At 51.4% G+C, this 24,750-nt stretch overlaps 1 protein-coding gene across 7 annotated transcripts in view; it reads left to right on the forward strand.

Moving 5' to 3' along the window:
- Window positions 1-20,992: 20,992 nt before the first annotated feature.
- PDGFA (platelet derived growth factor subunit A) overlaps window positions 20,993-24,750 on the forward strand; it is a 46,982-nt gene continuing 43,224 nt past the window's right edge. For 2 of the 7 annotated variants that reach the window (XR_012654581.1, XM_075058874.1), the window contains exons 1-2: window positions 20,994-22,864; window positions 24,067-24,163. Coding sequence is in view for 4 of the 7 variants with exons in the window: in XM_075058874.1 (XP_074914975.1) it covers window positions 22,802-22,864; window positions 24,067-24,163 (160 nt within the window). In the remaining 3 variants the exon portion in view is untranslated. Of the gene's footprint in view, window positions 22,865-24,066; window positions 24,164-24,750 lie in introns of all 7 variants that reach the window. The other 5 variants (XM_075058875.1, XR_012654582.1, XM_075058876.1 and 2 more) reach the window with 5 other exon arrangements.

Consider the following 24,750-nt stretch of genomic DNA (forward strand, 5'->3'; position numbering starts at 1 on the left):
CCCCCTGCTTTCTGGCAACGGGCACCTAAAGTTGTGGAGTCGTATGAACCCTGGGAATCCTTGATCCTCACGCAAGGACAGTCTGACACCATGCTACCTGTTCAGGTGTTGGTGGAAAACAAGAGCTGTTGCTGAGAACCAAGTAATCCCAGTGCACACCAGTTTGGTCGTTGGCTGCTGGTTGGTTTTCTTGCGGTGAGCGGTCTTCAGAAGCGAAGTCGCCACACGAAGGGTGACATTTCTTCCGTTGTGAAGGTTGCGCAAGGTATGTGCATCGCGTTCAGTTTTAAGTCTTAAATGGTGCATAAATCCTTTCGCTGACCTATTTAATGGAAGAGATCATGTTTGTTCTTTGTGCATTTCTCTGGAGCAGCCAAGAGAGAGAATATTGTCTTGTGCAGAGGCAAACCCGCGATGATCTCCTTAAAGAGAGCCGGAGATCCTATTGCCTGCTGTTCATTGCGGTGCCGCAGGAACACAGGGTCACTGCAACTGCAGTAGCGTCCCCAAAAACCGTTGCAGGTGGATGGGAGTTAGCGGAGTAGGAAGACGGAGTAGGTGATGTTGCACCAGCGACCCAGTGAGCACTAACCAGTTTAAAAGCTCACACTTGATATTTCAAAGACCAGCCCACCGTTTAGAGACTGAATTATCTAGTCTTATATTCCCAGGCATGTTTTTTTAATTTGTTTCTAATGATTTGGCAACTCTGACTGGAGCTCATTTTTGCCTTCTTCAAATGCACACGACTGCTCAGAAACTCGTGTTCCACAGCCAGAGTCACTTCTGTAGGTCCCACTTCCCTCTGGAGAAGGAGAACATATTTGGACATGAGCGTATGCGTAGCCTTGAAAACCCGATGTTACGGGAATGCATTGGCTTCGCTGCTCCTCCTCCTCCAAGGGTTTCTCTATGGCTCTTTGCTGCTCAGCAGAGTTTTATCTGGGATGCAGCACTCGCACAACAAGCTGGCCTTTTCTCTGAAAAAGCTGCCTGGCCGAAGGAGCTGGCATCTGCAGCCATCTGGTATTTTTGCGAAGGCTGAGGATGGTTTTTGTGCTTGATCAGGCTCCAGTACCGGAATGATTCTTCTGATGTCTAAAAATCTGGATTCAGCTTTTAGAAAAGAGGCTGCGCTTTGCCTGGGAAAGGAAAGCAAAGCGTGACCATCTCCTTGGGTGTACTCTGACTCCTATCTCAGAAGCACTGAGAATGGGTAACTTTTCACTTCTGAGTGCTCCAGCCCCTCCCCAGCTGTGTTTTATTCCTTGTTTTCAAGTCACTCTCTGCAGACGTATTGCAGGGAACCTCCGCTGCCCAGACAAGCTGCAACGCACGTCCCATCCTCTTGTGCTTAGGCAATTTTAAGTGTGCAGAGTTCTCTTTAAAAAAGTCATGAGCTCTCATGGAGGAAAAAAATAATCATTTTACCCAAGAAGACGGCTCCCATTCCAGTATAAACTGTCTCCAAACATGGAACAGCGGCGTGCCATGTTGCTGCATGGGCCAGCAGTGCTGAATGAATTGGCAGATGCTGCGCTGCTGCGTGATCTCTGGTAGCTGGGCTGCGAGAACGCTGCTCCTCTCTACTCACAGCTTCGGTTCGAAGCCAAAAGAGTTGGTTTGCCAAAAGAGTGCCCCTCACCCAAGCCCTGATGGGATAAATGGAGCCTTGCGCTGCCAGGACTTGCCGGGTGCATTCACCTTACCCTTGGTGGGTGCTAACAGCCTCCGCTCTTTGCAAGAACTGGCAGTTGGAGACGGGACGTATAGACTGATGATGAGGTAGGGATTTTCTCACCACTGCCTGCTGCTACTGGCGCTCGGGATGTTCATACTGCTGGCTCTAGGGAAATCAAGCCTTTCTGGGAAGTGGCTACTCCCTATCCTCTTTATACAGAAAATGTATTGTTATTATTTGAAAGCACTTTTGTATTGCCCTTAGACTACAAGCATGGCGATTGTTCCATTAGAAGACATCATGGTGCATAGCAGTGAAATACGACGTACAGTACCATGCAGTATGTATTTTCCAGATAAACTGGGAAAATAGTGAAATGGATCTGCAAAGTGGGGGTACAATAGCTGCTTTGCATTCCTCCACATGTGTGGAATTTATATGCACTACAGAGTGACTCTGTTTCGTTACCATGTGTTTACGATGATCGGATGATTAGTCCTGTTTCTAGCCGGTTTCATTTTCTTAGTTGTATTTGTGGGCCAAGCACAAAGTCGCAGCGACTTCAGATCGAACGCGGCATTGAATTAGTGCTGGCTAAACCCTCCCACCATTTATTTCCACTACGGCAGCGAGAGGGAACAGACTTAGCAGCTGAAAAATACAAGAGATTATTTCTCCTTCTCATCCAGGGGCAGCCCAAGCAATTTGCCAGATAGAAGTAGTTGGCTGCGTTTGCAGACTCTGGGTTATTTGATTGAGATTTTCCAGCCTGGAGGTGCATCTCCTCCGCACCCCACCCTGCCCGGGGAGCCGAACGTGCCGCAGAAGCGCCGAGCGGGGAGATGCGTCACTGCTCACAGTTTAACTTGCGTAACGATGACCGCGGGAATCGCTGCCGGAGGAGAATCTGCATCTCTTAGTGCCGGCTCCCGCAGAGATGGAAAAGCCCCGGTCTTGGTCCTGCGATCGGGAGGAAAAAGTCATGCCCTCGCGCACGGTTCGTACGGTTCTTGGCGAGGCTGAAGGTATCTGGGAAAGCAATAGAGCTGCTCCCGAGCCTGGCAAGCCTGGACGTCGCTGCTAACGGCCACCGGCAGCACCACGAGCTCCGCTCCCGCTGACGCGGACGCTCAGATGCGTCCAGCACATGCTACCGCGGGCCAAATTCCCATGAGATGGCAGGATGGTTCATATCCTTGACACGTATCCAGTAAAGCATCACACCCTCTCCTGTTGCCTTGCATTGCTGGCTCTTAGCCCAGGAATTAGCTTTTAGAGAAATACGGGATTAGCCAAGGAGGGCTTTTTAAAACTTGTATTTGCAGGGAGCAGGAGAAGGTACCGAAAAGGCCAGAGGTTCTTGAGGAACACGAGAACCAGCCCAACAAAGGCACCCTTGTGCGAGCGGGGAGATGCAGCAGAACCTGTGTCCGGATGAAAGCTGCCCTATCAAAATAGCCATAAACAAACCCGCCTCCTCTGCTACAGAAAAGCTGTTGTGCCAGGAGCATATTAAATTGTATATGCTTTTTCTCAAGGCGAAAGAATTGCAGCAGTGACGGCAGCTGTGCGTGCTGGAGCTGAGCCACCGTATTCAACTAATGAAGGCCTTGCTGAGGACGGGGTGGGGGAAGGACTGCAGATGAATGTATTATTCAGAGGAACCCACACTGAAATAATCTGCCGACACTGGGGATATGTGGTAGGGGAAAAAAAAATGATTGCCCCGACACTGAAAGCTGATGCATTTGCCAGAGGGCAGCACAGGTGACGGGCCGGATCCCTTCCCAGGCTGGGATCCGCAGTCCTGCCGGTGTTGCCGTTTACGGGATGAGGCAAGATGTGTTTTTCCTTCCCCAGGTTTCCCTGGGGGGATTCTCGGTCTCAACCCCCCAGGAGCAGAGCTGGGCTGCAGCTACCGCTCTGACCCAGGCGGAGGAGCAGGTTAGAGGCAGGGGGTGCCCAGCCTGCCCGGCGCGGGGTATACTGGGGATGGGATTTAAAACCAGCGAGGAGCGGGGAGAAGTAGGCAACCCTGTCCTCCGTGTCGGTGGGCTCTGCTGACGGCCACCTGGCTGGTCCCAGGTGTGGTGGGTAAATGGGAAATAAAGTGGCCTCATACCCACAGGGAGGATGGTTTCAGCCCGTTTCTTCCTCGACTGAGCTGCTCCCTGCCCGGCTCCTGCCCGTGTCCCGGAGAGTCGGGCTGCAGGGGGCTCAGGGCTCGCCCACGCCGCGGCCGGCACGTCGTCTCAGCGAGGCCACCTCCGCGGGAGCATCCCCACTCCGGGGACGGGGGCTCAGAGGGATCCCTCTGCCCTCCACAACCTCCCAACGTTGGTGCGATGTGAACAACCGCGAAACGGGATTTCATCACCCTTCGCACCGGCTCAGCCACGTGTGAAATGAACCTTCCTGTTGCTTGGTTGGAGGAGGATCTCTGCCCACGCTTGGCTCTTAACTCCTCGGGCTATTAGAGGTCCAAGACTGAACCTTGCAGCCCCTGCACAGAGGAGACACACAGGTCCCACGGGAGCCCAGATCAGCCAGAGACCTTCTGTGAAGTATGGTGAGTATCTAAAATCTTTTTCCACCTTCAGCTGCAATTCCCTCGTGAGCAAAGCTGAGTTGTGAGTAGAGAATACAGGACAATTTCCCATTCTGCCCCAAATTTACAAACATCAAGCAAACTAGCAGGATGCTTTTCTTATTAACTCAGGAGCATGCTAGCATAGAGGCACCTCATGTAGATCCTCCTTAGGAGGGAGCGAAATAAAACAGAATAAATTCAGAAAGGACAACTTCTGTGCAAGCACCTTGCAGGTGCCTCATCAAAGATCAGTTTATCCCCGGGCGACATAGTTCAAACGCTGCAGCGAGGAAATGGGATAGAAGAGCCTGACACCCATCTCAGCTTAAATTCAGTCACTGCAGCTGTCCCGTTCTTTAAGGCAGAAGAGGAAATTTATGGCTCTCCTGCAATGCGAGCAATGCTCTGAGCGCCCACAAGGTAAATGCCCTTTTGTGCTTGAATCCGTTCCCTATCTGAAGTCACTGCGCACATAGGGCTAACGTGATTCAGTGAAAGAAAACCCATTTGGGTTGCTTTTTAAGCAGATTACAGCAGATTAGCCGACTAATCTATATGGAATCCTCTCTCCAACAATTTCAAACTGTAAACAAATCCAGCCACTTTTGTATTGCATATAAATATTTACTGTGGATTATATGAAGATTAACTTCAAATTATATTTGCAACAATGGCTTTATTTTGTGACTTGCTACCTTTAGTAATGTAAAACCTTTTGAAAGAAATATACCTTCAACAAAGCGTGAATTTAAGGCCCATCAACTGTACAATAGCACGTACCAGAGCATGTACACAAACAGAAACTGAATACGTTATTGAAAACAGATGAAGGAAACTAAGAATAAAAGCTACTGGTGCAGAATAAAAATGCCTGGGATTATCATAACATGGAAGTAAAATCTTCCCTATAAGATCTGACTTGGTGTGAGTAGCTGACACCTCACTGCTACTCACAGTTGGTTCTTTAGCTGCAGAAAAAAATCGTGCATGCTTTGCAAGCAAAGGGCGTTTGATGGACGTTGTTTAGTATCCTGAGATGTCACCCCCCTCGGGTTGCCAGTGTGAGTGACCCTGGCCCTGCTCGCTGCCCAGGTGGCTGGTAAGAAATGAGGCAGCCCGCGTAACAAAGCAGATCCGGGGTTTTCATCGTTATCTCCAGCCCTATGGAGAAACCTAAGAGCCACCAGATCAAAGCTTCAGAGGCTGCTGCTGACCCCGGTGAGATCCCTACAAGCCCAGAGACTCGCGGTGTGAAAGCTCCTAGGTGTGATTCCCGAATTTAAAACCTCGCTGCGGAGGTGAGGGATGGGCATCGCTGTTGGTATCGCACAGCTCGGGAGAGGAGGGAACCAAAAGGTTGAAAACTAATGTCTCTTGCCCTGCCGCATCGCCTGGAGCCGGACACGGCGTGGGAGGGAGGAAGATGCGGGTGGGTGCCCGCAGCAAAGCGCATCCTTCCGAAACACAGCCACTGCTGAGGGACCACGTGCAAAAGCCAGCGCGGGACCGGGTTTGGCAGCACGTCGCGTTCCGAAGGGAGCGTTTTCGGGGGCAGCCAGCACCAGCCTCGGGCTGTGCCCGCGGGTCTCCAGGCTGGCCCCCTCGGGTACCGCCGCTCCGCAGAGAGCAAAGCCGGCCTTGCACGGCATTTCGTTGGGACGCGGGGAATGTTGTGTCTACCAGGCTAGGAAAGGAATGCTCGGTTTACAAGACAATGACTTTTTAGGAAGCCAGAAAAAGTTAAACAGCCTCCCCAGATGGAAGGTCGTCCCTTTCCACCCTTTGTATAATTAGGGCAGCTTCATACTCCTGTAAAGAAACAATCTGTTTAATATAAGAGATTTCCAAAGCCTTAGCAAATGAGTATCTGAGAACTGGCTTCTGATGTGGTTTAGGCTCTTTTTGATAGATTTAGGTTATGGGAATGTTGATTACAGAGGCAGTGAGTGATTCATGCTGAAACCATCCGGGTGCCATCTGATACAGGCTGTCCGCCCGAAGGTAGAGGAGGCTGCTGCCTGTGTTGTATTAGTGTCTGCAGTTTAAGCTGTTCAGTGGTAAGTTATAATTGCAGAAAAAATTACTACAGCAGAGAAAAAGAAAGGGCTGCGTTTTGCAGAAGAGAGGTAATCCTTACCAGATCAACATTTCCATAGCAAGCTGGGGTCTTACAGCGATGCCTCGAGACCTCAAACCGACGCGCTCCGTGTAAGGAGCTATACCGGCACCTTGGAAGAAGCAGGTCTCCCCGGAGAGTCTCTGGCTGCTGCTTGACACGCACAAAGCAACACAGACAGGAGCTGATTGCTCTGTGTGCGCTGCCCGCCTTGGAGCTGTCTTGGAAAACCTCTTTCCCCCACTGACTGCAGTTTTGTCTCAGTACTACTTGCAGGATCGAGCCCTTGAGCAGATGGGGGAAAGAAGCAGGGGGAGAAATAGAATTCTCCTCTACATTTTTTCCCCTATAGTCAAGCATTTTGAAATTCTGGTTCCATCTGAAGAACATGAAAGCAAGCAAAAGGGCAGAGGGTGGTCTCTGAAAAATCACAAAGGGGAGCTGCTCTTCGGAGAAGGATTGTAGTCCTCCAGCTTTGATGAGCTCCCTGGAGCCCATGTCCCACCAGGTGACCCTTTTTGGCTCGCTGCTACACAGGCTGCCAGCTGAAAAATCACTCACGGACGAACCTTAGCCCTGCAACAGGAGAGCGGACACTGAGCATGGAAAATTGGGTGAACAAAGCCACGGGGTGCGATGTTGGGCAGCAGTGAAGTGGTCACGATCACCCAGTTGCCTTGCAGCACATCTCTCTGCTGACTCCTGTCACGAGGGCAGGAAAGGTGGGAAGCAGGGATATTCCTCATCAAAACTCACAGATTCCCGTCGGACTTCCGTAACTTCTCCAGGACTTGTGTGAGAGCAGGGTGAGGCCGCGAGCCAAGAGCTTTGCAGCATCGCATACCTTTGTGGCCGTGTAATAAGCAGAAGACTCGAGGATACTATTTTTGTTTGCAGGTTTTTCCCCCTTTATTGCTCATGTTTCAACTATACATAAATCTGGAAGGAAAGTTTGTGTCTTCCTTTATATCAAATTTGTAGCTGAATTATGGGGGTTCCTTGGCCACTTACTCCGAGTTTATTCATGTTAAGATAAATTCAGAGTCGCTGGGGATCAGTGGCTTGTGCCGGCATCAGCAAAACACTCGAAAGGGTGGAGGTGGGTGCTAGTACTGGCGCGGCAGCCTCCAGCCCACCCAGCCTTTTGGGTGATGCGGGAGCACCAGGACCGCGCTCGATGGCCTTGGAGCGGCTCCATAAGGGGCCGTGTGTCCTTCCCCAGCGAAGCCACCGCTCTCCGCCTCCTGTTTTGTGATGTTCTCCTGGCTGTGTGCCTGTAGGGTTGGCTCATAAACCCCATTTCACCTGCAGCCGTTTCCCCACGCAGAGCGTCTCTGATCAGGAGAGAAAACAGCTGCGGCAGGACGGACACCTATCTTTTCTGTTTCAGCATCCCTTTTCTGTTGCAAGCTGGTGGCCTTGGCTGAAGGCCGACACTCCAGATAAGCGGGGACCGAAGGAAGCCTCCCCGGGCCGGCAAAACACTTGCCAAAGAGTAGTGCCAGCAGCTCCTGCCCGAGATAACGCAGCGTGCTTTCAAGATTTATTGCCTTTATCCCCATTTACTGCCAGCCTGAATGTTTCAATTATCTTTTTTCTGTTTTGGCATTTCCCTAACAAGCAGTGTTATTTTGTTGCTTCTGTTTCAGCAGGGACAGACGGGGCCTTGTTTTCCAAACATGACACACATACATTGAAAAGCAAGCGGACGATGGCAAAGCATATTTGGTCTGCCTTGGTGATTTGAAAGGTTATTATCTGACCTCCCTCTCGCCACCTTAGCCCTGTAAATCTAGCAAAGGGGCCATTCTTAGCCCTTTAGAAATGCATCCTGTTTCCTCTGCGACGGACTCATGATTTCATTGCTGACCTTACCAATTAATTCCCATAATTCATTCACTCTGAGTTTCTTAGAAGTTAATCTGCTCCCCAGCTTGACTCTCTTGAAGCAAATTCAGCCTTGGGGTAACTTCACCCATAGCTAGGAGTAACACCAGCGCTGACTTTAGCCCATGGTTCCTGCTTTTTGGTTCTAGCAGCATCTCAAATTGCTTATTAGCGTTGGATGGTTGTTTTCAAGATCTCGCATAGCTTCAACTCTTCCTCTCTGATGCTACTTACACTGTTAGCTAATCCCCCATCAGGATTCATAATGTCAGAAGAAAAACCTGGTAGAAAAAACGTTCATCACAGTTTGTTCTGCAGTACAAAAGGTCATTCTGGCTGGATAGTTTGTCAGAAAATTTCCATTTGGTGTGAAAGTTTTCAGGGAAAATTGTGAGTTTCTCCTCTGTGACAATCAAAGTATTTCATTTTCCAACAGCTACCAACTGTCCCCTGCACCAAAGTGCAAAGCAAGATGCAAACATGAAAGGTCACTTTCTCCAAAAGCGCTCATGAAAAGCTCTGCACGTGTCTCCAGCAGCACTTCTTGTGACCCTAAGCTATCCGTTACCCTCTGAAACCCCTCCAGATAGTCTCTAGACCAGCACGGCACCCGCATCTCTCCAGCTCCCACAGGCAGCACGCAGATTTCCACAGGGCACGACTAGGGTGGTGTTAACTGGGGGAGGATTATCCGTATCTGGAGTCCACACAGCAACGTACAAAATTAGATAGTTAAAAGGAAGAAAAGCAGAAATATAAACCGATGAGAAGTCTCCTTATGTTGCTGCCAAATACGTTCCTTTGGCATTAGCAGATTAACCTAAACCAATTCTGGCCTCTGGTTTTTAATCTGTTTCACATCCCACCCCTCGCTACGGGTGAGGCTGTCGGCAGACCTGGATGTGTGCCTGAAGCGACAGGACCGGTGTGTGTCCTTCGCAGGGGATGTGTGTGTCACATGGGATCCCGAAAAACCACCATCACCTTCCCACCGAGCAGGGTGCGATGGAGACAGGGTGCTGGGACGGGAGTGGATGAACCTGAGCTCTGATTTCAGCCCAAGCAGCAGGTGGGGAAAGAGGAATAGTCCGCAGAAGGCTGCTGCTGCACTGTTGTCACCGGCACCCCAGGGAGCGAGGGTTATTCGATGTCCTTCAGACCGAGCAAAGCCACACGCTGCCCGTTAACCAAAATGTGGGAGAGCATCCCAGCGGAGCCCCAGGCGAGACCTGTCTGTCCGCCATCCAACACGCGCTCCTGAAAACAGCCTTGCAACAACCTCTAGGAGCCAGAATGCTTCATTTTGCCAACAGAAAAAATAATTACACACCAAACCTCAGTTCCCAGGAGGGCATGATTAAAGGAATATATTTTGGCCAAAGGGTGGGAATGGATCAAATCCGCACGTTTGCACCCAGCGGCACGGTCTGTTGGGTGCCGCGCAGGTAAGGGGAGGGCTGTCTGCGGAACAGGGTTCGCCTGGAGCTGCTGCTAAGCTCATTTTTAATGCAGCAGTTTCGATTATTTCCTATTCACTTGATACACCACCAAAATAGATCCAGTTCTCCCCTGTTTTAGCCTCTGCTAAAACCCTCAGACCACATCTTCTCCTATAACAAAAAGTATGTGGAATTGGCTAAAAAAGAAACATTCCTGTTCTCACAACACTTAAAAAAAAAAAAAAAATCCACTCCTTTCCTAGAGAAAAAATAGCACTTATAAGACTTTATAAAACTGCTTCTGTCCAGAAGGCTCCTGCGTCAGATCAGCTTTGTCCCTTTAACCATTGCTGTGCCAAGCCTCGCTGCAAATTATTAATCATCCCAAAATAGCTGCTGAAAATAGAGGTGAAAGGGAAGGCTCGATAACAGCAATGCGTATGACATCATTTGTTTTGATCTTACCGAAAGTCTTTAAGAAAATCTTTAAGAACTTGGGGCAGGACAAGGGAATGATAAAGCTGTAGGGACGCAAGCAGAAACCCAAGCACTGGACCATATGGCCTGCTGGGGGGACGAACGCAGGACGCCTTCGTTAGACTCGGTGAGTAACTGCGAAAGGGAGAATGAGAGAGAGGGAAATCAAGCGATGAGCTGAACTTGCAAATGTTTTTGGCATGAAATCATGAGGGCAAATGCAAAGCTATCCGCCCACCAGCACATGTGTGGAGCTGCCACTTTATGGGGACAATCCTATATATATATATAAGGGAGTGAATGAGATGGCAAGGGGCTTTCACGCGCTTTTCACCGCGGAGGAGAAGACTCGTGGGCCACGCTACCCCGCTCGTGAGCTCAGCACAAGACGCAGCACTGCATAACAGCAGATGCGGAAAGGGCGATAGGGGTCTTGGGACGAAAGCTGGGTTAAAAGCACATTTTTTGCAGCGATGCGGTGACTCTGGGAAGGCACCCGGCCCCTCGCGAGCCGGGACGAGCCCTGCGGATGGGGACAGTTTGGGGGTACTTTGTGCCCAGCCATGGGGTGACCCTGTCGCCTGCCAGAGCTGAAACAGACTCGGCATCTCGGTTGCGGGGGAGTGTGGGGAAAACCGCACCCAAGCAGAGCTGCCGGGAGAGAGAAGGACATTTTGTTGTGAAGGGGTTTTTCTTCTTCTTCGATTTTTTTTTTTTTTTTTCCTTTCCAAGCTGCATTTCTTTGAGAGGCTTTGTGGACAGTGTGGGCAGAGCCAAGTGGAAGGAATTTAAAGGCAGAAGCCAGTTCAGGGTCATAGCCCCATACGCGAATATAAACCAAACAATTGCTGATGGTACAAAGCAGATCCCCAGAGCCAACGCGGGGCCATTGACGTGCGACGTGGGACCGGCTATCGGGGGGCACGCGGGAGCAGCAGCACGCTGGCCGGCTCCGTGCATTTAACAGCCAGGAACACCAAGGGACGTAGGGAGTGTACGCAGCCAAAGCGAAGACGAAGGCACGAGATGGACCTGCACGGGGAGGCGAGGCAGGGCAGAGACCTAAATAACAAGCCTGACTCGGCCGTTTTGGTCTTGGCCCTTAAACTGGGGAGGGAGATTCTGGGCAGCTTTCCAGCGGGGGCAAGGGGAACCCGGGAGAAAGCAGCTGAGCAAGCACGGGCTGAGGAGGGACAGCATCTAAGCCAAGAAGCCTTGCAAGGAAAAGCAGTCATTTGCCCTGTTGCCTTCACATACGGTTGAAGACTTTACCAGTAAGGGGTCTGATCCCCTACCAGTCTATTATGGCTTTAGTAAATGAGACCTGGAAGGCTGGATTGCTTTTCTCCTGCTCCGTGTGTAATGACCTTAGTGCCATTTCATACTCACCTCTTCTCTGGCACCTGCTTCTTTCTAATTCATGCACAGCTAGGTTAGAAAATAGCTGTCATCAGGAAGGAAGACTATGCCGCGAGAAATTGTAGGTTAGTTCAGTATGGCTTTTGGCTCCTGTGTGCATGGCCAGATTTTGTTCTCACACTGTTTTTATCCTAAGGACACTCCAGACACAAATTTCTTACTTGGTTCTTACTCTTCCTACTGATACTTTGGCAAAGCGTCCCTCACCTCCGAGGAGTCTTTCATTAGGTACACGTGGGATCAAAGTCAGACCTCTGGGACTGCAGAGTTACAGTCTTCATGAGACTTAGCAACAAGGCTATTTTAAAAATGGCTTGAAAGGTAATTTGGGAGAGAAGGAAATGTCTTTCCTGCGGAAGCCGGCCAGGTGGGCAGCACTGCAATTAGAATTTCCCCTGCCACAGACCATGCGTGAGTACTGCTAGAGCCGCTGTGACCACGTCACCCTTGTGCAGCAGGTAACATTTCACTCTGGTTTGAGGAGACCACCACGTACCTCTTCAGGCCTCCCAGCCAAGGCAGGTGGTGTTTTATGGGTGAAGTTTTTCTGGCATGACCACACGTACACTAGAAATTGGACTGAGACCACGAAGTTCACTGTGGATCAGAGCTGCATTTTGAAGCAGTGACGTAGAAGTTAAAGACTCCATCGCTGATTCCCAGTCTCTTGAGCCATCTGGCTCCCTATCACTATTTTATCTTTCTCAAGTGCTGTGAATGCTGAGGCCCTGTTCTGGTGTAATGGCGTTTCAAATTAAATCGACAGCCAATTTGGATTACGCAACCACGAAGCAAACACAAGACGCAATGCAGAAAGTTCCTCCCAGCGAAAGGTTTCTGATGACATTTATGGGAGTAGGTGGCTCAGGGCTGTCAGGGGAAATTCCAGATGAATGGGAAAGTAGCAGTGATACAGCAAACCCCTACGGAGGGTGGGACCAGGGGCACAGGGTGAACCATCAGAGAAGATGTGGTTATGAGATCAGTCGGTCGGCCTGGGGGAAATCAGCAGAGATGTGTGGAAACCCAGTGGGCAGCTAGCAATGTGGAGCTGAGATGAGCATGAGATGGGAAGGGTGTGGTAAGGCAAACACCAAAAGGCTAAACGCTTGCTTAATGCCATGAAAAGAAGCAGGTCCATCCTAATGGCATCAAGAGATCCCTCCATGCTCTGGGTTAGTCATGCTCTTAAGCGCTGGGCTGAATCTGGGCTGTGTTTGACCCGGCCTCTCCATCCCTCAGAAAGGCAGGGTTGAGTAAGACCACACATCACACCGCACACCTCCAGAGGGAAGTGATTAAGCCATGAATAAGAGATCCACCAGCTGTTGTGCTTTGTGTATGTGCATACACCGTGGAAGCGCTGCAAAAAACTAAACCGTAGGCCAAGAGAGCCTGGGACCAAAGGTGAGACCTCCATGAAGGACCGTGACAACAACTACAAGACTAAAAGCATGAGCCATGGAAACGGACACTGTGCTAGCACGGATGTTTGAATTTGGCATCTTAATTTTAAACAAAGGAGGATAGAAGAGTATGTTTCAAATCCCTCTCATTAATGCCCCCAGCTCCCATTTCATTGGGAGTTGAACATGCACGCTTCTTTGATGCCCTTGGGAACTTCTACCTACCTTCAGTATCGGCCCTGCAAAGACAGGTGGGGTTTTTTTGGTAGAAGTCTATGATAGCTGGCTTCAGATTCGGCCCATCCTTGTTTCTGAACAGCTTTCGTGCCTGGCCATGGAATATTTTTAAAGTCACTGATAATTACAATAGAAGACTAATCCCCAAAGACTTCTACCACTGACTTCTGTAAAAGCAGGACTTTACACCGGGTGTTGCTAAGGGCACGTATTTTCCCCAGTGGCTTTGGACTTGGGCACAGATTCATCCATCAGTTATGCTTGTTGCCTGCATTCAGAGAAGAAGTGGAGCTGACACTCAAACAGCATCGGTCCCTGACCTGGCCTTTTTCACTTCCACAGCAGCCACCAAGAGCATCCAGAGTTGAAATGGTGGCATCCCCAACCAGCAGCCCTCACAGCACTCCCCCGGACTCCAGACATGCACCGGCTGGAGGAACATCCCATCGCTCCGGGGCTGTTGGGTGTGTTGGAGCAGTTGGGGCTGGCTGGCTGCAGCTTTCATCTTCTCTGACATCCACAGAAACTGAAATAAGACAGGAAAGCTACGGTAAAAGGTGGAGAAAATAAAGAGATGGAGGTGATCTGGAAACCACAAAATGGGGAAAGGGTGGGCAGGAACAAGGAAAAAATGCAGCAAGAAGAAGAAAGAAAGAAAAAGTCATAGCGAAGGAAGAGCAGTAATAAACCCTGCGATACAAAAAGAAGCAGTTTAACGTTTGTATGCATTATGGCTGGGCTGTTGCCCATGGTATTTAACTTCACAAACTAACCCAGCCATTATGCACCGAACGATCGTTAATGCAGCGAATGCAGCCAGACATACGCAGGAGTGTGTTAATATAAGGCCTGATGTAAAAAACACCTGCTAGTTTGGCAGGGTGTCTCAGGAAAGATACATGTGGCTCATGTGATTGTGCAGTATTTACAAAGGTATCTGTTGCTTTCTCATCCCACCATGTGTAATTCCCATTTGCCTTAATGGGAGCTTCACACAATGACGGTGTAACAGAGACACCGGACTGAAGTTAGATGGAGCTGGTCCCATTTACACTAGCAGAGAAGCTGACGTCTTAAATGTTCTTCTTTTTTTTTTTTTCCATCTGAAATATCTAGGACATGGAGAGGAATTCTCTCTCTACAATACCTAGGCTCCAAGGCTGGCTTGTTTACAATGGCTTAAGCTTTTATAAGCCTGGAGGAATTGCACTGATGCCACGAAGTTCCAGGGGGAAGAGGCACTTTTGGAAGCTTATACCAACATGACTGCCTTATCCTAATCCCCGATGCCACACCACTGAAGAGACGTGTGTCGTTACTGAAGTCTTAGAGGGGCTGACACGCTCTCCTGCCATGAGAGGCTCTTACAGACCGAAGCCCAGGCTGGTACAGGGCAATTTGGCAGCAGTACGAGGCCAGGCTCCTTCCAGGAGCATCCCAGGGATGGCGGGCTCTTGACTCACATGCAGAGAGCAAGAAGCTGCAGTGGTTTAAGATGTTACCCAAAGCTGTCCATCCAGGCTCTCTGTGGGAGGCTGCCCACGAGCAGAGGCGACCGAATCGGACGGACGCCTGGGCCTCAGCTGTCCCCGCTCAGGGTCTGGGGGGAGGCATGGAGAGGGTGGATGGAGAAGTGGAAGGGCTGCAGCGTGGGCACCGACCCCTCCACCACAAGCTGGGGAGGCACCTCTGGCCCAGGGGCAAAGCGTGATGGAGGGAACACCATAGACCGTCCTAGGAAAATTAATTAGAGGACCCTCAGCAAACAGGTTTCTTCTCTGCTTCCCCATTGCTCCATGGGATTTCTTTCCCAGGGTTTGCCCACTTTTGCCTCTCTCCTTGCCCAGCTGTCCTTACTGGAGCTCCAGCCTCTCCGCAAGGTGCACGCACAGGAGAAACCCTCCAGCACAGGTAGCCATGCCATGGGAGCAGGCGGTGGGCAGCCAGAGCTACAGCCAGCCCTAGCAGTTACCCAAGACACAAAGCAGGGATGCGGAGAAAGCTGTTCTTTTGTGTCCCGTCTCTTGGCTTTCTTCTTGGCATTTTAAACCTTTTCTGCTCACCTTTCTCTTTCCAGATGTTCTTCTAGCCCAAACCAGCTGCAGCAACACAACCCACTGCCTTGCATTTCGTTCTCAGTCTCGCAGTTGCCACTTTATTTTGCCTTTTCCCAGTTTCATGAAAGAACGCGGTTGCATGAATAACAGGATTATTTATCATCCTCTCCCTCCCCTTCCAGGATGACTTGCTGTTTATGGAAAGCACTCGAGTGCAGGAGAGATCGTGCTACAGTTAAACAGACAATGCTTAAAGGGCCATTGCCTGTGCTTATTTCTCACTGATTTCCAAGAAAGAAGGAGTTCTGTACCCAGATTGATGGGTACAGCATCACAAATCACTGCTGAAAGCTAAACAAATGCTACATTCAATAGGATGGAGAAGATGGTTCTGTACTTCACTTTTTGCAAGAACTAAGAAATTCACTTTTGGTGAAAAAGCGGGTACGTGTCCCCTTTGCAGCCCAGCAGTATATCACGGGCAAGAACATGCTCCTAGTGAACATGCGATGGTGGCTACCAGGTGACGGACTGAGCTAAGACATCTACATGTGACACAGCCAAATGATGTGACCGCCGTGTGCTTCTAGGAGGTCTGTTGGACCGGGAACGTAGCAGGACAATGCTAAAACTTGCCCTGAGGTGGCGGATGGCTGAGAAAAAAGAGCTTTGGAAATGGTTGCTCCCAGCTTCTCATCTGCAACTTGGCCACAGTCACGTGGCAGGTTCACTACGTAGCTTCACTCTGTCCTCTCTGCATTTCTGATTACTGATGTGCCCTGTGGTTACAGAGGATCTTTATCAGCTTTTAGTAAGAAATTGCATAAGTACAAAGTATTGAGAATAGGCAGCTGGAAAGTACTGAATTCCCTGGGAATTGCTGCTGAGGAACAGAAGACACAACGTGGGTTGCCTGCTCTGGTCTGGCCACCACCGTGAGTGGGTCTGTGCATAACAGCATGCTTCGAAAGGATGGAAGTGCTCAGAGAGGATTAGCTTTGGGGGACTTTATTAGCGTGGGCTCCGTGAAGCCCTCTGGAGAGATACTGCACTGCACGGGGGACTTCATGCGTGGTCCTTTGAACTATGTGCAATCACTGAGACTATGGGACGACCTGGCCACTCTATTCCTAGATGTAAGAAAATGAAAAGAAAAAGGTCCAGAACTCTACACTGGACTTTATGTTAAAAAAATAAAGCAAAAAAACCCCAACCCCAAACCAATCCTTCTATTTGCTCTTCTCCTTCCCCTATATTAACTGGGTTTCCGTGAAAAAAAGGGTCAGAAATTCAATTAGGAAGCTTCACAGCCATTACAAACATCTGCAGCTCAAAATAAATTAGCAATTCCACTACAGCAGCCTTCACATCTCCTTTGTCCTTTGGGTACTGCTGGATCCTGCAGTCTCTGGTGTGTGCAGAGCTGAAAATGTGTGTATCATTCTCATGAGTTTTTATTGTAAGGCAGGGAATCTCACAGGACAAATGTGTAATGTTGTAAGAGCAACAAGGTTGCATGGATACAAGAACACAAACGGGGCAGCTTGCACTTTGAGAATACAAATACTTCGGAAGAACAACTATCTCACTGTGTTTGGATGGAGCTTAATAAAATGGACTGCTCCAAGCTAGGCCTCTACAGGCTTCCAAGCTACAAACAATGAAGAATAACATCACAAGTTTATGGTACTTAGCGTGGCTGAGTTACATCCTGGATGGTCTCCACAGAATCCCTGCGACTGGCTTTGATTTGAGTCAGAGGAGAAGAGCTTTACACCCACGTCGCTGAGGAGACATGAGCACACCACGCACAGGACCCCGGAGGCCGAGCCCGGACCGTATTGCTTTCATTTACCATGTGTATCAGTATACCTTAAGCTGGGCCGGTACTTTTACAGTTCTTCAGCTGGATGAACTAAGTATTACTGACAAAACACAGCCCATTTTTAATAGCTTTATCCACCAGGCAGAGGATATCCCGCGCTCGCAGCAGCTCCGTTGTCCCATAGGGGTGGAGAGCAGGGAGCAACTTCATATACCCACTAAAATAGCGGCCCGTGCTGGTATGCAAGTGCCCTAGTTTAATGCCTAAACATGGTATCTTGCTACCCAGGCTGGCGGGGCTGCCAGTTCGTGCTCCAGCCCTGAAGGTGAACTGTGTGTCACTCAGCAGCGGCTCCCGCGGCGGGGAAGGTCAAACAGCCCCTCGCGTTCGGCCGCGCTGCTGAACCTCCTGGGTGAGAAGGAGCTGGGCACGGCGGGGAGAAGAGCACGTTAACGAGAGCGATGCTGACTGTCTGTCTGTCCGTGCTATTGAACCAAACCATTTCTCCAGGGAAAGTTGGGTCTAACCCCCGCTGAAGTCAAAGGGGCAGTTTCGGGGGGAGGATCAGCTCTGGTCGGACCCTGCCCCATTCGTGGGAGGGCAAAGCATCTCTAGAAATATTGTGGCTTTTAGGGCCGGTCTGCGTGGGTGGTGCGGGCCACGGCTACCCTCTGTGTTCAGGGCCAGGGACACCATAAAACTTTGCCGAGCCCCCTCTGATCACTCCGCTTAGCCGAAACCTTGTAGTGGATTTACATCTTATGACTATTCAACAAAGTTATCAACCGTCAAAGCATCTGGAAAGCTGCACCAACAAAAGGTTCAAAGAAAACAAAGCTTAGCCAGAAGGACGGAGCCAGTGCAAGGATCCAGAAGGAAGAGCTGGAAAAGAAGGAAATAATGTTTGTAGGTGTACCAGCTGGAATAGTAACTGCCTTGCTTGTTCTCCTTGCAGCTTTCCTTGTTGCTCTTTATGGGCCAAGTTTCAGGGAAGGGAACGGTTCGCCTGCCATCAGCGCTTTCTGCATTTGTAATCCACTGCCTGTACTTCACCTGCACCTGCGACAGCTTTGTGCCTGTTTCTGTAGGCGGGCAGCAATCGAGCTGCAGAGGGGGAAGATGACCTTCCCCCACCGTGGCCACGTGCCCCTCTGAAGCTACAGGCCAAAGAAATGTTCAAAACCAGTGAGAAACCACCCGAAGTGGGCGAGCTTCCTGTCTAGCTTTCTGGATTTTATGTTCTCAACTTTTATCCTTCGTATTACACCATGGGACACTGACGCTGAACGGTGCGGGTTCAAACCGCCGAGAGTATTTCTTACGGTCCCTTTCTGGAGCCAGGATGCTCTCGGCTCTTGGTCCTTTTTCAGCTGCGGTGGCAGGATGTTTCCCGCAGAGCACACCGGACCACTTCGGCCAGCCCCAAATAGCCACTACGATAAAAGCAGGCCACCCTTCCAAAAACACCCCTTACCCAAACTCATTCTGTGTTGTTCATTTCACCATCATTACCAATGAAGCAAAATCCCTGCTAAAATCAAGTCTGAAAAATACTGGGACAGGTTTCCCAAGACTCCCTCAGCAGGAATGCGATTGCGATGAAATGATTCCTTTTGCAACTTTTGGGCTTGTCAGAAGGGCCAAGCAAGTGTCAACATTTCAGCCTGACCTCTGAAATAGTTGCCAGGGGTTGCAGGCACCATTTTGAAGCCAGCCCGGTGCCCTCCGTGGCCGCAGCCCCCTCCCCAGCAGCGCAGCCCCTGCCTGGCCGCCCATCCCCGGACCACGCTTCTCCCAGCGACGTTTCCCGCGGCCGGGCTGCTCTCGCGCGTCGCAGCCCTGGCACGCTTCTCTGAAACGTGAGTTGGTCCCGCTACACGGCTTGACCTGCGTTTCTAACGACTGAGCCAGCAGAGGTTTAAACGAGCTTTGTAGCCGGTGCTGGAAGCCCGATTTGGGGCACCCTGGCTTCACGCGTCACCGCCTGCAGAAAGCGCTGGTGCCACTGAAGGAGTTTCATTTTGTGTCAAGGAGCTTCTGCATCCCTTCCCCCATGCCAAGTGCTGTGCAAACCCTAGGAATCCTCCCTCTCGACACTCTGTCGTAGTATAACTCTGTTATAATTCCTGACATTTGAGGGACTTCTAACAGGACGTGCTTTAAAATAGACAAGCAGTATCTTGCTCGCTGCTCTTGGATACATAAAAAAGTGCAAAACCTCATTTTCTGGTGCGCTGTTCTTTGTACTGATTTTCTTTTAAACCTATAAATATCATCCTGTCACTCTTTCCACATGTGTGCCTTGTAGGTATTTCATAAAAGATGCTATTTCATGTTTGGTGCACGCATGTTTAATAGACTCGTAGACTGCAGGAGGGTGCCATGCCGACGTAAAGATGCACTCGTGTGACGTTTTTCACACAGACATATCTTTGCATGCTTGTAAGGACTTACATGGCACAAATGCATTTTTAGATCAAACAATAGACAAGGAGAAAATGTGTTTCGTAAGCAGACAGACAACCCAAGTATAAAGTTATCTGCAGGATCTGTGTGAATTTTATTTACGTTCTCTGGTCTCTTCTGGGATCTTACATATTTTGCATTATTATCAAATATTTGCAATGATCCATATAAACAGTCTAATGTTAAAAGCTACTCCAAGTGTAACTCAACCCAGAGGAAAGATGCTTATCTGAGCTCCACAATGACAGATTTAAAAAAGATGCTGATGCAGCACGTTTCTCCTAAAATGAAGGAAATGTAAGAAAAAATCAAAACTGCGTAGACTTTTTTTTTACCAATAGATAAAGTAGGAGTTATCTCTATGTTGGCTTTCCTAGTGGAATACCACTTGAAAGAGCTACAAATACCCAGCACTTCTGATCCCAGACACACGTTAGCCAATGAAGGAAGGAAGGAGAGGAGTAAATGCTCTGCGAGCCGGTACTGTCAGAATCTATTTCACTGTTTGGTAATTATTTTTTTTTATTACTATGACAACACAGACCGTAAGAATTGTTTCTCTCAGCCCAGCAAATGATAAGTGCAGATGAGACTTTTTTTTTTAACTAAAGTCATCACTTTTACTTCTGCAATGTCAAAGCCTGTGTAAGAAAGCGATGGCAACTACCAGAATGACTTGCCCTGGTCTGCCTCCCGCTTGCCCTGCTGCTTGCCAGCACAGCCTGTGTGGATGGGTCTGCTGCAGTGTGGCACTCGGATCATTTTTTTTTTATATCAGGAGGCATTTGAGAATGGCTCCACACTGGCTCAGCATTTTCTGTCTTGAAAAAAAAAAAAAGGCATTCTCCTTTTTAAAGTGCTTCCAAATCTTTTACATCTCTTTTCCTTTTCTCTCTTTTCAACCCCCACCTTTCTTTTTCCCCCCTTGTGGTCCTGGAGACCACCCTGTAAGCCTACATGACATCATGAGAGAGAATTAAACGTACTTGAAAGGCCACTTCTGTTTTGGTGGGAACTTCTATGCAATTGCAAAGTGCCCATTAAAGCACAGGTTGTTTCCTAGAAGCATGTCCAAGCCAGTAGCGTGCAAACCCCTCCAGGGCTTCTAGAAAGCATTCGCTTTTGAAATGCTGAAGGAAATTCAGAGATGAAAGGATAAGTCTCCCTGGCTGTGCATTTACAGTCTATTGTCTTCCATGAAGGATAGTATCACTCCTCAGTTGTGTTATTGCAGTTAATCCACTTAAATGCTATTGGATTTTCAGATGAGCCGAATTCTTTGCATCTGCTATTAAGATGCTTTGTTTAGATGAGAAAGGGCTGTTATTTAAATCACAATGAGTTCAGGGAGATGTCAGGGTGCAGCAGGCACCTTGTGCCAATCTGCGCCGGGGAAAAGGGGGCATTTTCTCTCCGGGGCGGCGGGGAAGGAGGGATGCGAAAGGAAAACCAGCCGCCACCGCCCGGCTCCGGCACCGATGCTCCGCGGGCTGGCTGCCGGGGAAGCGGGAGGGACGGACGGGGGGGGACCGGGGCCGGTTGCGGCGGAGCCCCGGGGCGCCGCGTCTCCGCGGCCGCGGCGGGGAGCCCCGCACCCGCGGATGCCGCAGCCAGGTGCCGCAGGGCGGAGGGTGCCCGCTGCCCCCCGCCCGCACCGCCACCCCCCCGGCTGCTTTTTAATTTTATTTTTTTTTGGGGGGGGTGGTGTGCTTTTGTATTTCTTAAGGGAGGTTTTTCTCCTTTGCAAGGAAGGCTGCGTTAAAAAAAAAAAATAATAATAACACAACCCACCGCCACTCTGCCCCTCCCCTTCTGCAAAAGGGTAAGCCTCCCCCCCCCCCAAAAAAAAAATAACGATAAGAAAAAAAAACCACCCAAACCCTCCGTGGTCATGGCGATCTCTTCCGCCTTATATAAAAGGCAGGGGCACAAGGTGGATCCCGTAAGGTTACGCGGCGGCTGTTGCGCAGCAGCTCCCAGCCCTTCCCCGCTCCTCGGCGCCCCCGCCCCAGTGCCGCAGAGGGCCGGGGTGGCGGGCAGGCTGCCCCGCTCCCTCCCCGGCCCCCTTCCTCCGGCTCTTTTGATTTTTTTTTTTGATTTTTTTGTGGTTTTTTTTTTTTTTTCCCCTTCCCTCACATGTGGGCAGAGCCCCTCTCGCCCTCCGAGCAGGGGCTGCAGCTGGCGGCGGCCCCCACTACTTGTTGTTTGTGGGTTTGGTGCCGGGAGTACCGGGAGGAGGGACGGGGGAGGCGCATGGCTGGGAGGGGAGCGGTATATGCTGCTCCTCGCCGGAGCCACGCTCCAGACAGGCCACCGCTTCGGAGCGAACCCGGGAATCCTCCCTCCGCCAGGAGTTGCAGTTCGTCTCCGATCCCCTTGGGATTTAAACCTTCTCGCCTATCTGTCTTTTTTTTTTTTTTTTTTTTTTTTTGTCCTTCCTCCTCCTCTCTTCTCCTCCCGTGCAAAGTGGAGAAGGAACTGCACCGAGGCAGATCTTGCAATACTGCTCCGCTCTATCCCTGCTATTCTTCGTAATTAATTATTATTTTTAACCTCACCCCAGCCGGGGAGGCAAGCGGGACCGTTCTGAGCAAGAGAAACATTGCGATCCGTATCAATAAAAATTTTTTTGAATTTTTTTTTTTCCCCCCCCTTTTTTTTGAGAAAGGGGGAGAGGGTGGAGGGCAAGCACAGCGGGGTGGGGGAGAAAGCCGACAAATCGAGCAAAAAAAAAAAAAAACCAACCCCCTCGGTCCCGGCGCGGAGCGGGAGGCCGCGGCGGCGGGGGGAGGCGGGCCCCAGCGCCGCCCGCCGCGAGGGGGGCCAGCCGCCCCAGACAGGTGATGGGCGTTTCGGCTGCGCTCCGGATCGACTCCTTGGGTTTCACTTTGGTCTGATCTAAGCAAATATGCAGAAGTACCGGCTGGTCTAGTCCTAAGAGCCAAGAGGAGCGAGCGAGAGCAGCAGAAAAGGGAGAGCGGCCACGCTCCCGTAATAGCGAGGGGGAACGTTACAAACAGCGGCAGCGCCGTCATTTCGTCCGCGGCGGCCCCGACCCACCCTGGATGCGGAGGACCCCCCAGCCACCCCGCTGCCTTTCCCCTGAGGGATGGTACTGAATTTCTGCGCGGCAGGAGCCGGCCTGCAGCTCCTCTCCATCAGCCTCGCCTTCCCTCCGTGTCTAAAGTGCACTAGACCGCGATGAGGACCTGGGCTTGCGTTTTGCTGATAGGTTTTGGCTACCTGTCCTTTACCTTCTCCGAGGTAGGTGAGAGCGGCTTTTCCTGCGTTCTCGCTCCCCGGGGGACGCCGCAGACCGGGGGGGGGGGGGGGGTGTCGGGGCGAACCGGCTGCGGAGGGCACGGGGGGGGGGAGCGGGTTGCCCACCTGGGCTCCGTGGGCATCTCCGCGCCCTGGCCCCGCTGGCAGCGCTCCCCCTGCCCAAGCCCCTGCGCGGCCGTGGCAGAAAGCGAGTTGCCATTTCACGCGTGCCACAGGCTGAAGGGGAATGACCGTGCGTTCCGCTCCGGGGCTGCTGACTGCCCTTAAAAAATTCTTATATCTACCTATCTTGTGATATATATATATTTTTTTTTTCACGCCCCGCGGGGTGCAAACGAGCTGCGGGTATTTGCAAACAGAGCGGTGAGCGGAGCCGCCCCCGGGGCGCACGGCGCTGCACACAGCCGACCGCGGGCACCGTTAGTGCCGCGGGCAGAAGTTGGTTGAATACCCCCCCAGCCCCGTCCCCAGAACGCCCCTGCCCGCTTTTTGAAGATCACCGGGCGAGGGTCGGGGCCGGAGCGGGGGGCGCGGAGCCGCGTCTTGGGGGTTGCTACAGGTGGCCCCGGTCGGGGCGAGCGCGGTGCTCGGCGCTGCACGGCGACTCTTTTAACTTTTCCCGGCACCGGGTTTGCTTGGCACCGGGACCCGCGACGTGGGCTCTGGGAGGATGGCGGCTGGTCCCGCGGGGCACGACCGTCCTCGTCCCCGGGTCGGGAGAACCCTCGCCCGCGGCGGACTTCACGCCCGCTCGGGCAAACTTCAGCAAGCCGGTTGCCCGGGGTGGGTTTCCAGCCCGTCGAGCCGGGCTCGGGGGAGAGGAGGCTCGGCTCCGCCGGGCACACGCTCCGCCAGGCCGGGGCCGTGCCGAGCCGTCCGCCCGGCTGCGCCGTGGCGCAGTTCAGCGGGCGGCGCGCAGCCCCCGCGGGCGCGCAGGAGGAGGCGGCGGGGAGCGCTCCAGCGCCCGGTGGAGCTTTGCGGGGGGTGGGTGCGAGCGTGGATTTTTCCCCTGCTTCGTCCAAACACGTCCAGCAAACACCCTGCACCCTCCATAAACCCCCCCCAACCCCTGCCCCCAGCCCCGAAGCGCTCAATGCCCGGTGGGGCAGGGGCGCGGGGTGGGGGGGAGCGCTACGCGGGGCTGCGCGGTGACCCGCGGTGTGTGTGTGTGTGTGTCTTTGAAGGAGGCCGAGATCCCGCAGGAGCTGATCGAGCGGCTGGCGCACAGCGAGATCCACAGCATCCGCGACTTGCAGCGCCTCCTGGAGATTGACTCCGTAGGTAAATTAGTCCCGTCCTCCTTCCTTCCGCGCCGTCGGCCGCCGCCGCCCCGGGGGGGAGGCACCGCGGGCGGCCGCGGCGCAGCGCCCCGCACGCCTTTCGCCGCTCCGGCGGCGCGGCCCGGGCTGCCTCGCCTCGGGGACGAGAAGCCGTGCGGGGACCCAGCCTGAAGAGCCAGGCTGGCCTGGGCAGGGGAGCTTTATTTCAAAGGGAGGCGGCGGCCAAGGGGCCGATCGGGAATTAAAACTTCGGGGGGTTCAGGGTGGAGAGGGACCTAGTGACCCTCTGTGTTTTCAGAGCTCTCCGTCTCTCAGCGGAGAAGAATTTCCATAAGGTTTGTTGTTGGTCTTGCACTGCTCTGTTATCTTTAAACTACTGTCCTAGAGGTATTTAAAATATTTGAAACAATATTTATGAATGAAGTAATGTCTCTTCAAGCGCTGGGCTTTATTAAAAGGAAAATAAACCGTCTACGCTGATTTTAAACAGGAACCTGCACATGAAGCTTACCCTTAAAAATACACTTTTTTCCAAAAGAAAATAGCGCAGGGTTATTTTCTGCATCATTAGGCATGCAAATGGGTGTA

The sequence above is a fragment of the Buteo buteo genome, chromosome 27, assembly GCF_964188355.1.
Source record: "Buteo buteo chromosome 27, bButBut1.hap1.1, whole genome shotgun sequence".
Classification (NCBI taxonomy): Eukaryota; Metazoa; Chordata; class Aves; order Accipitriformes; family Accipitridae; genus Buteo; species Buteo buteo.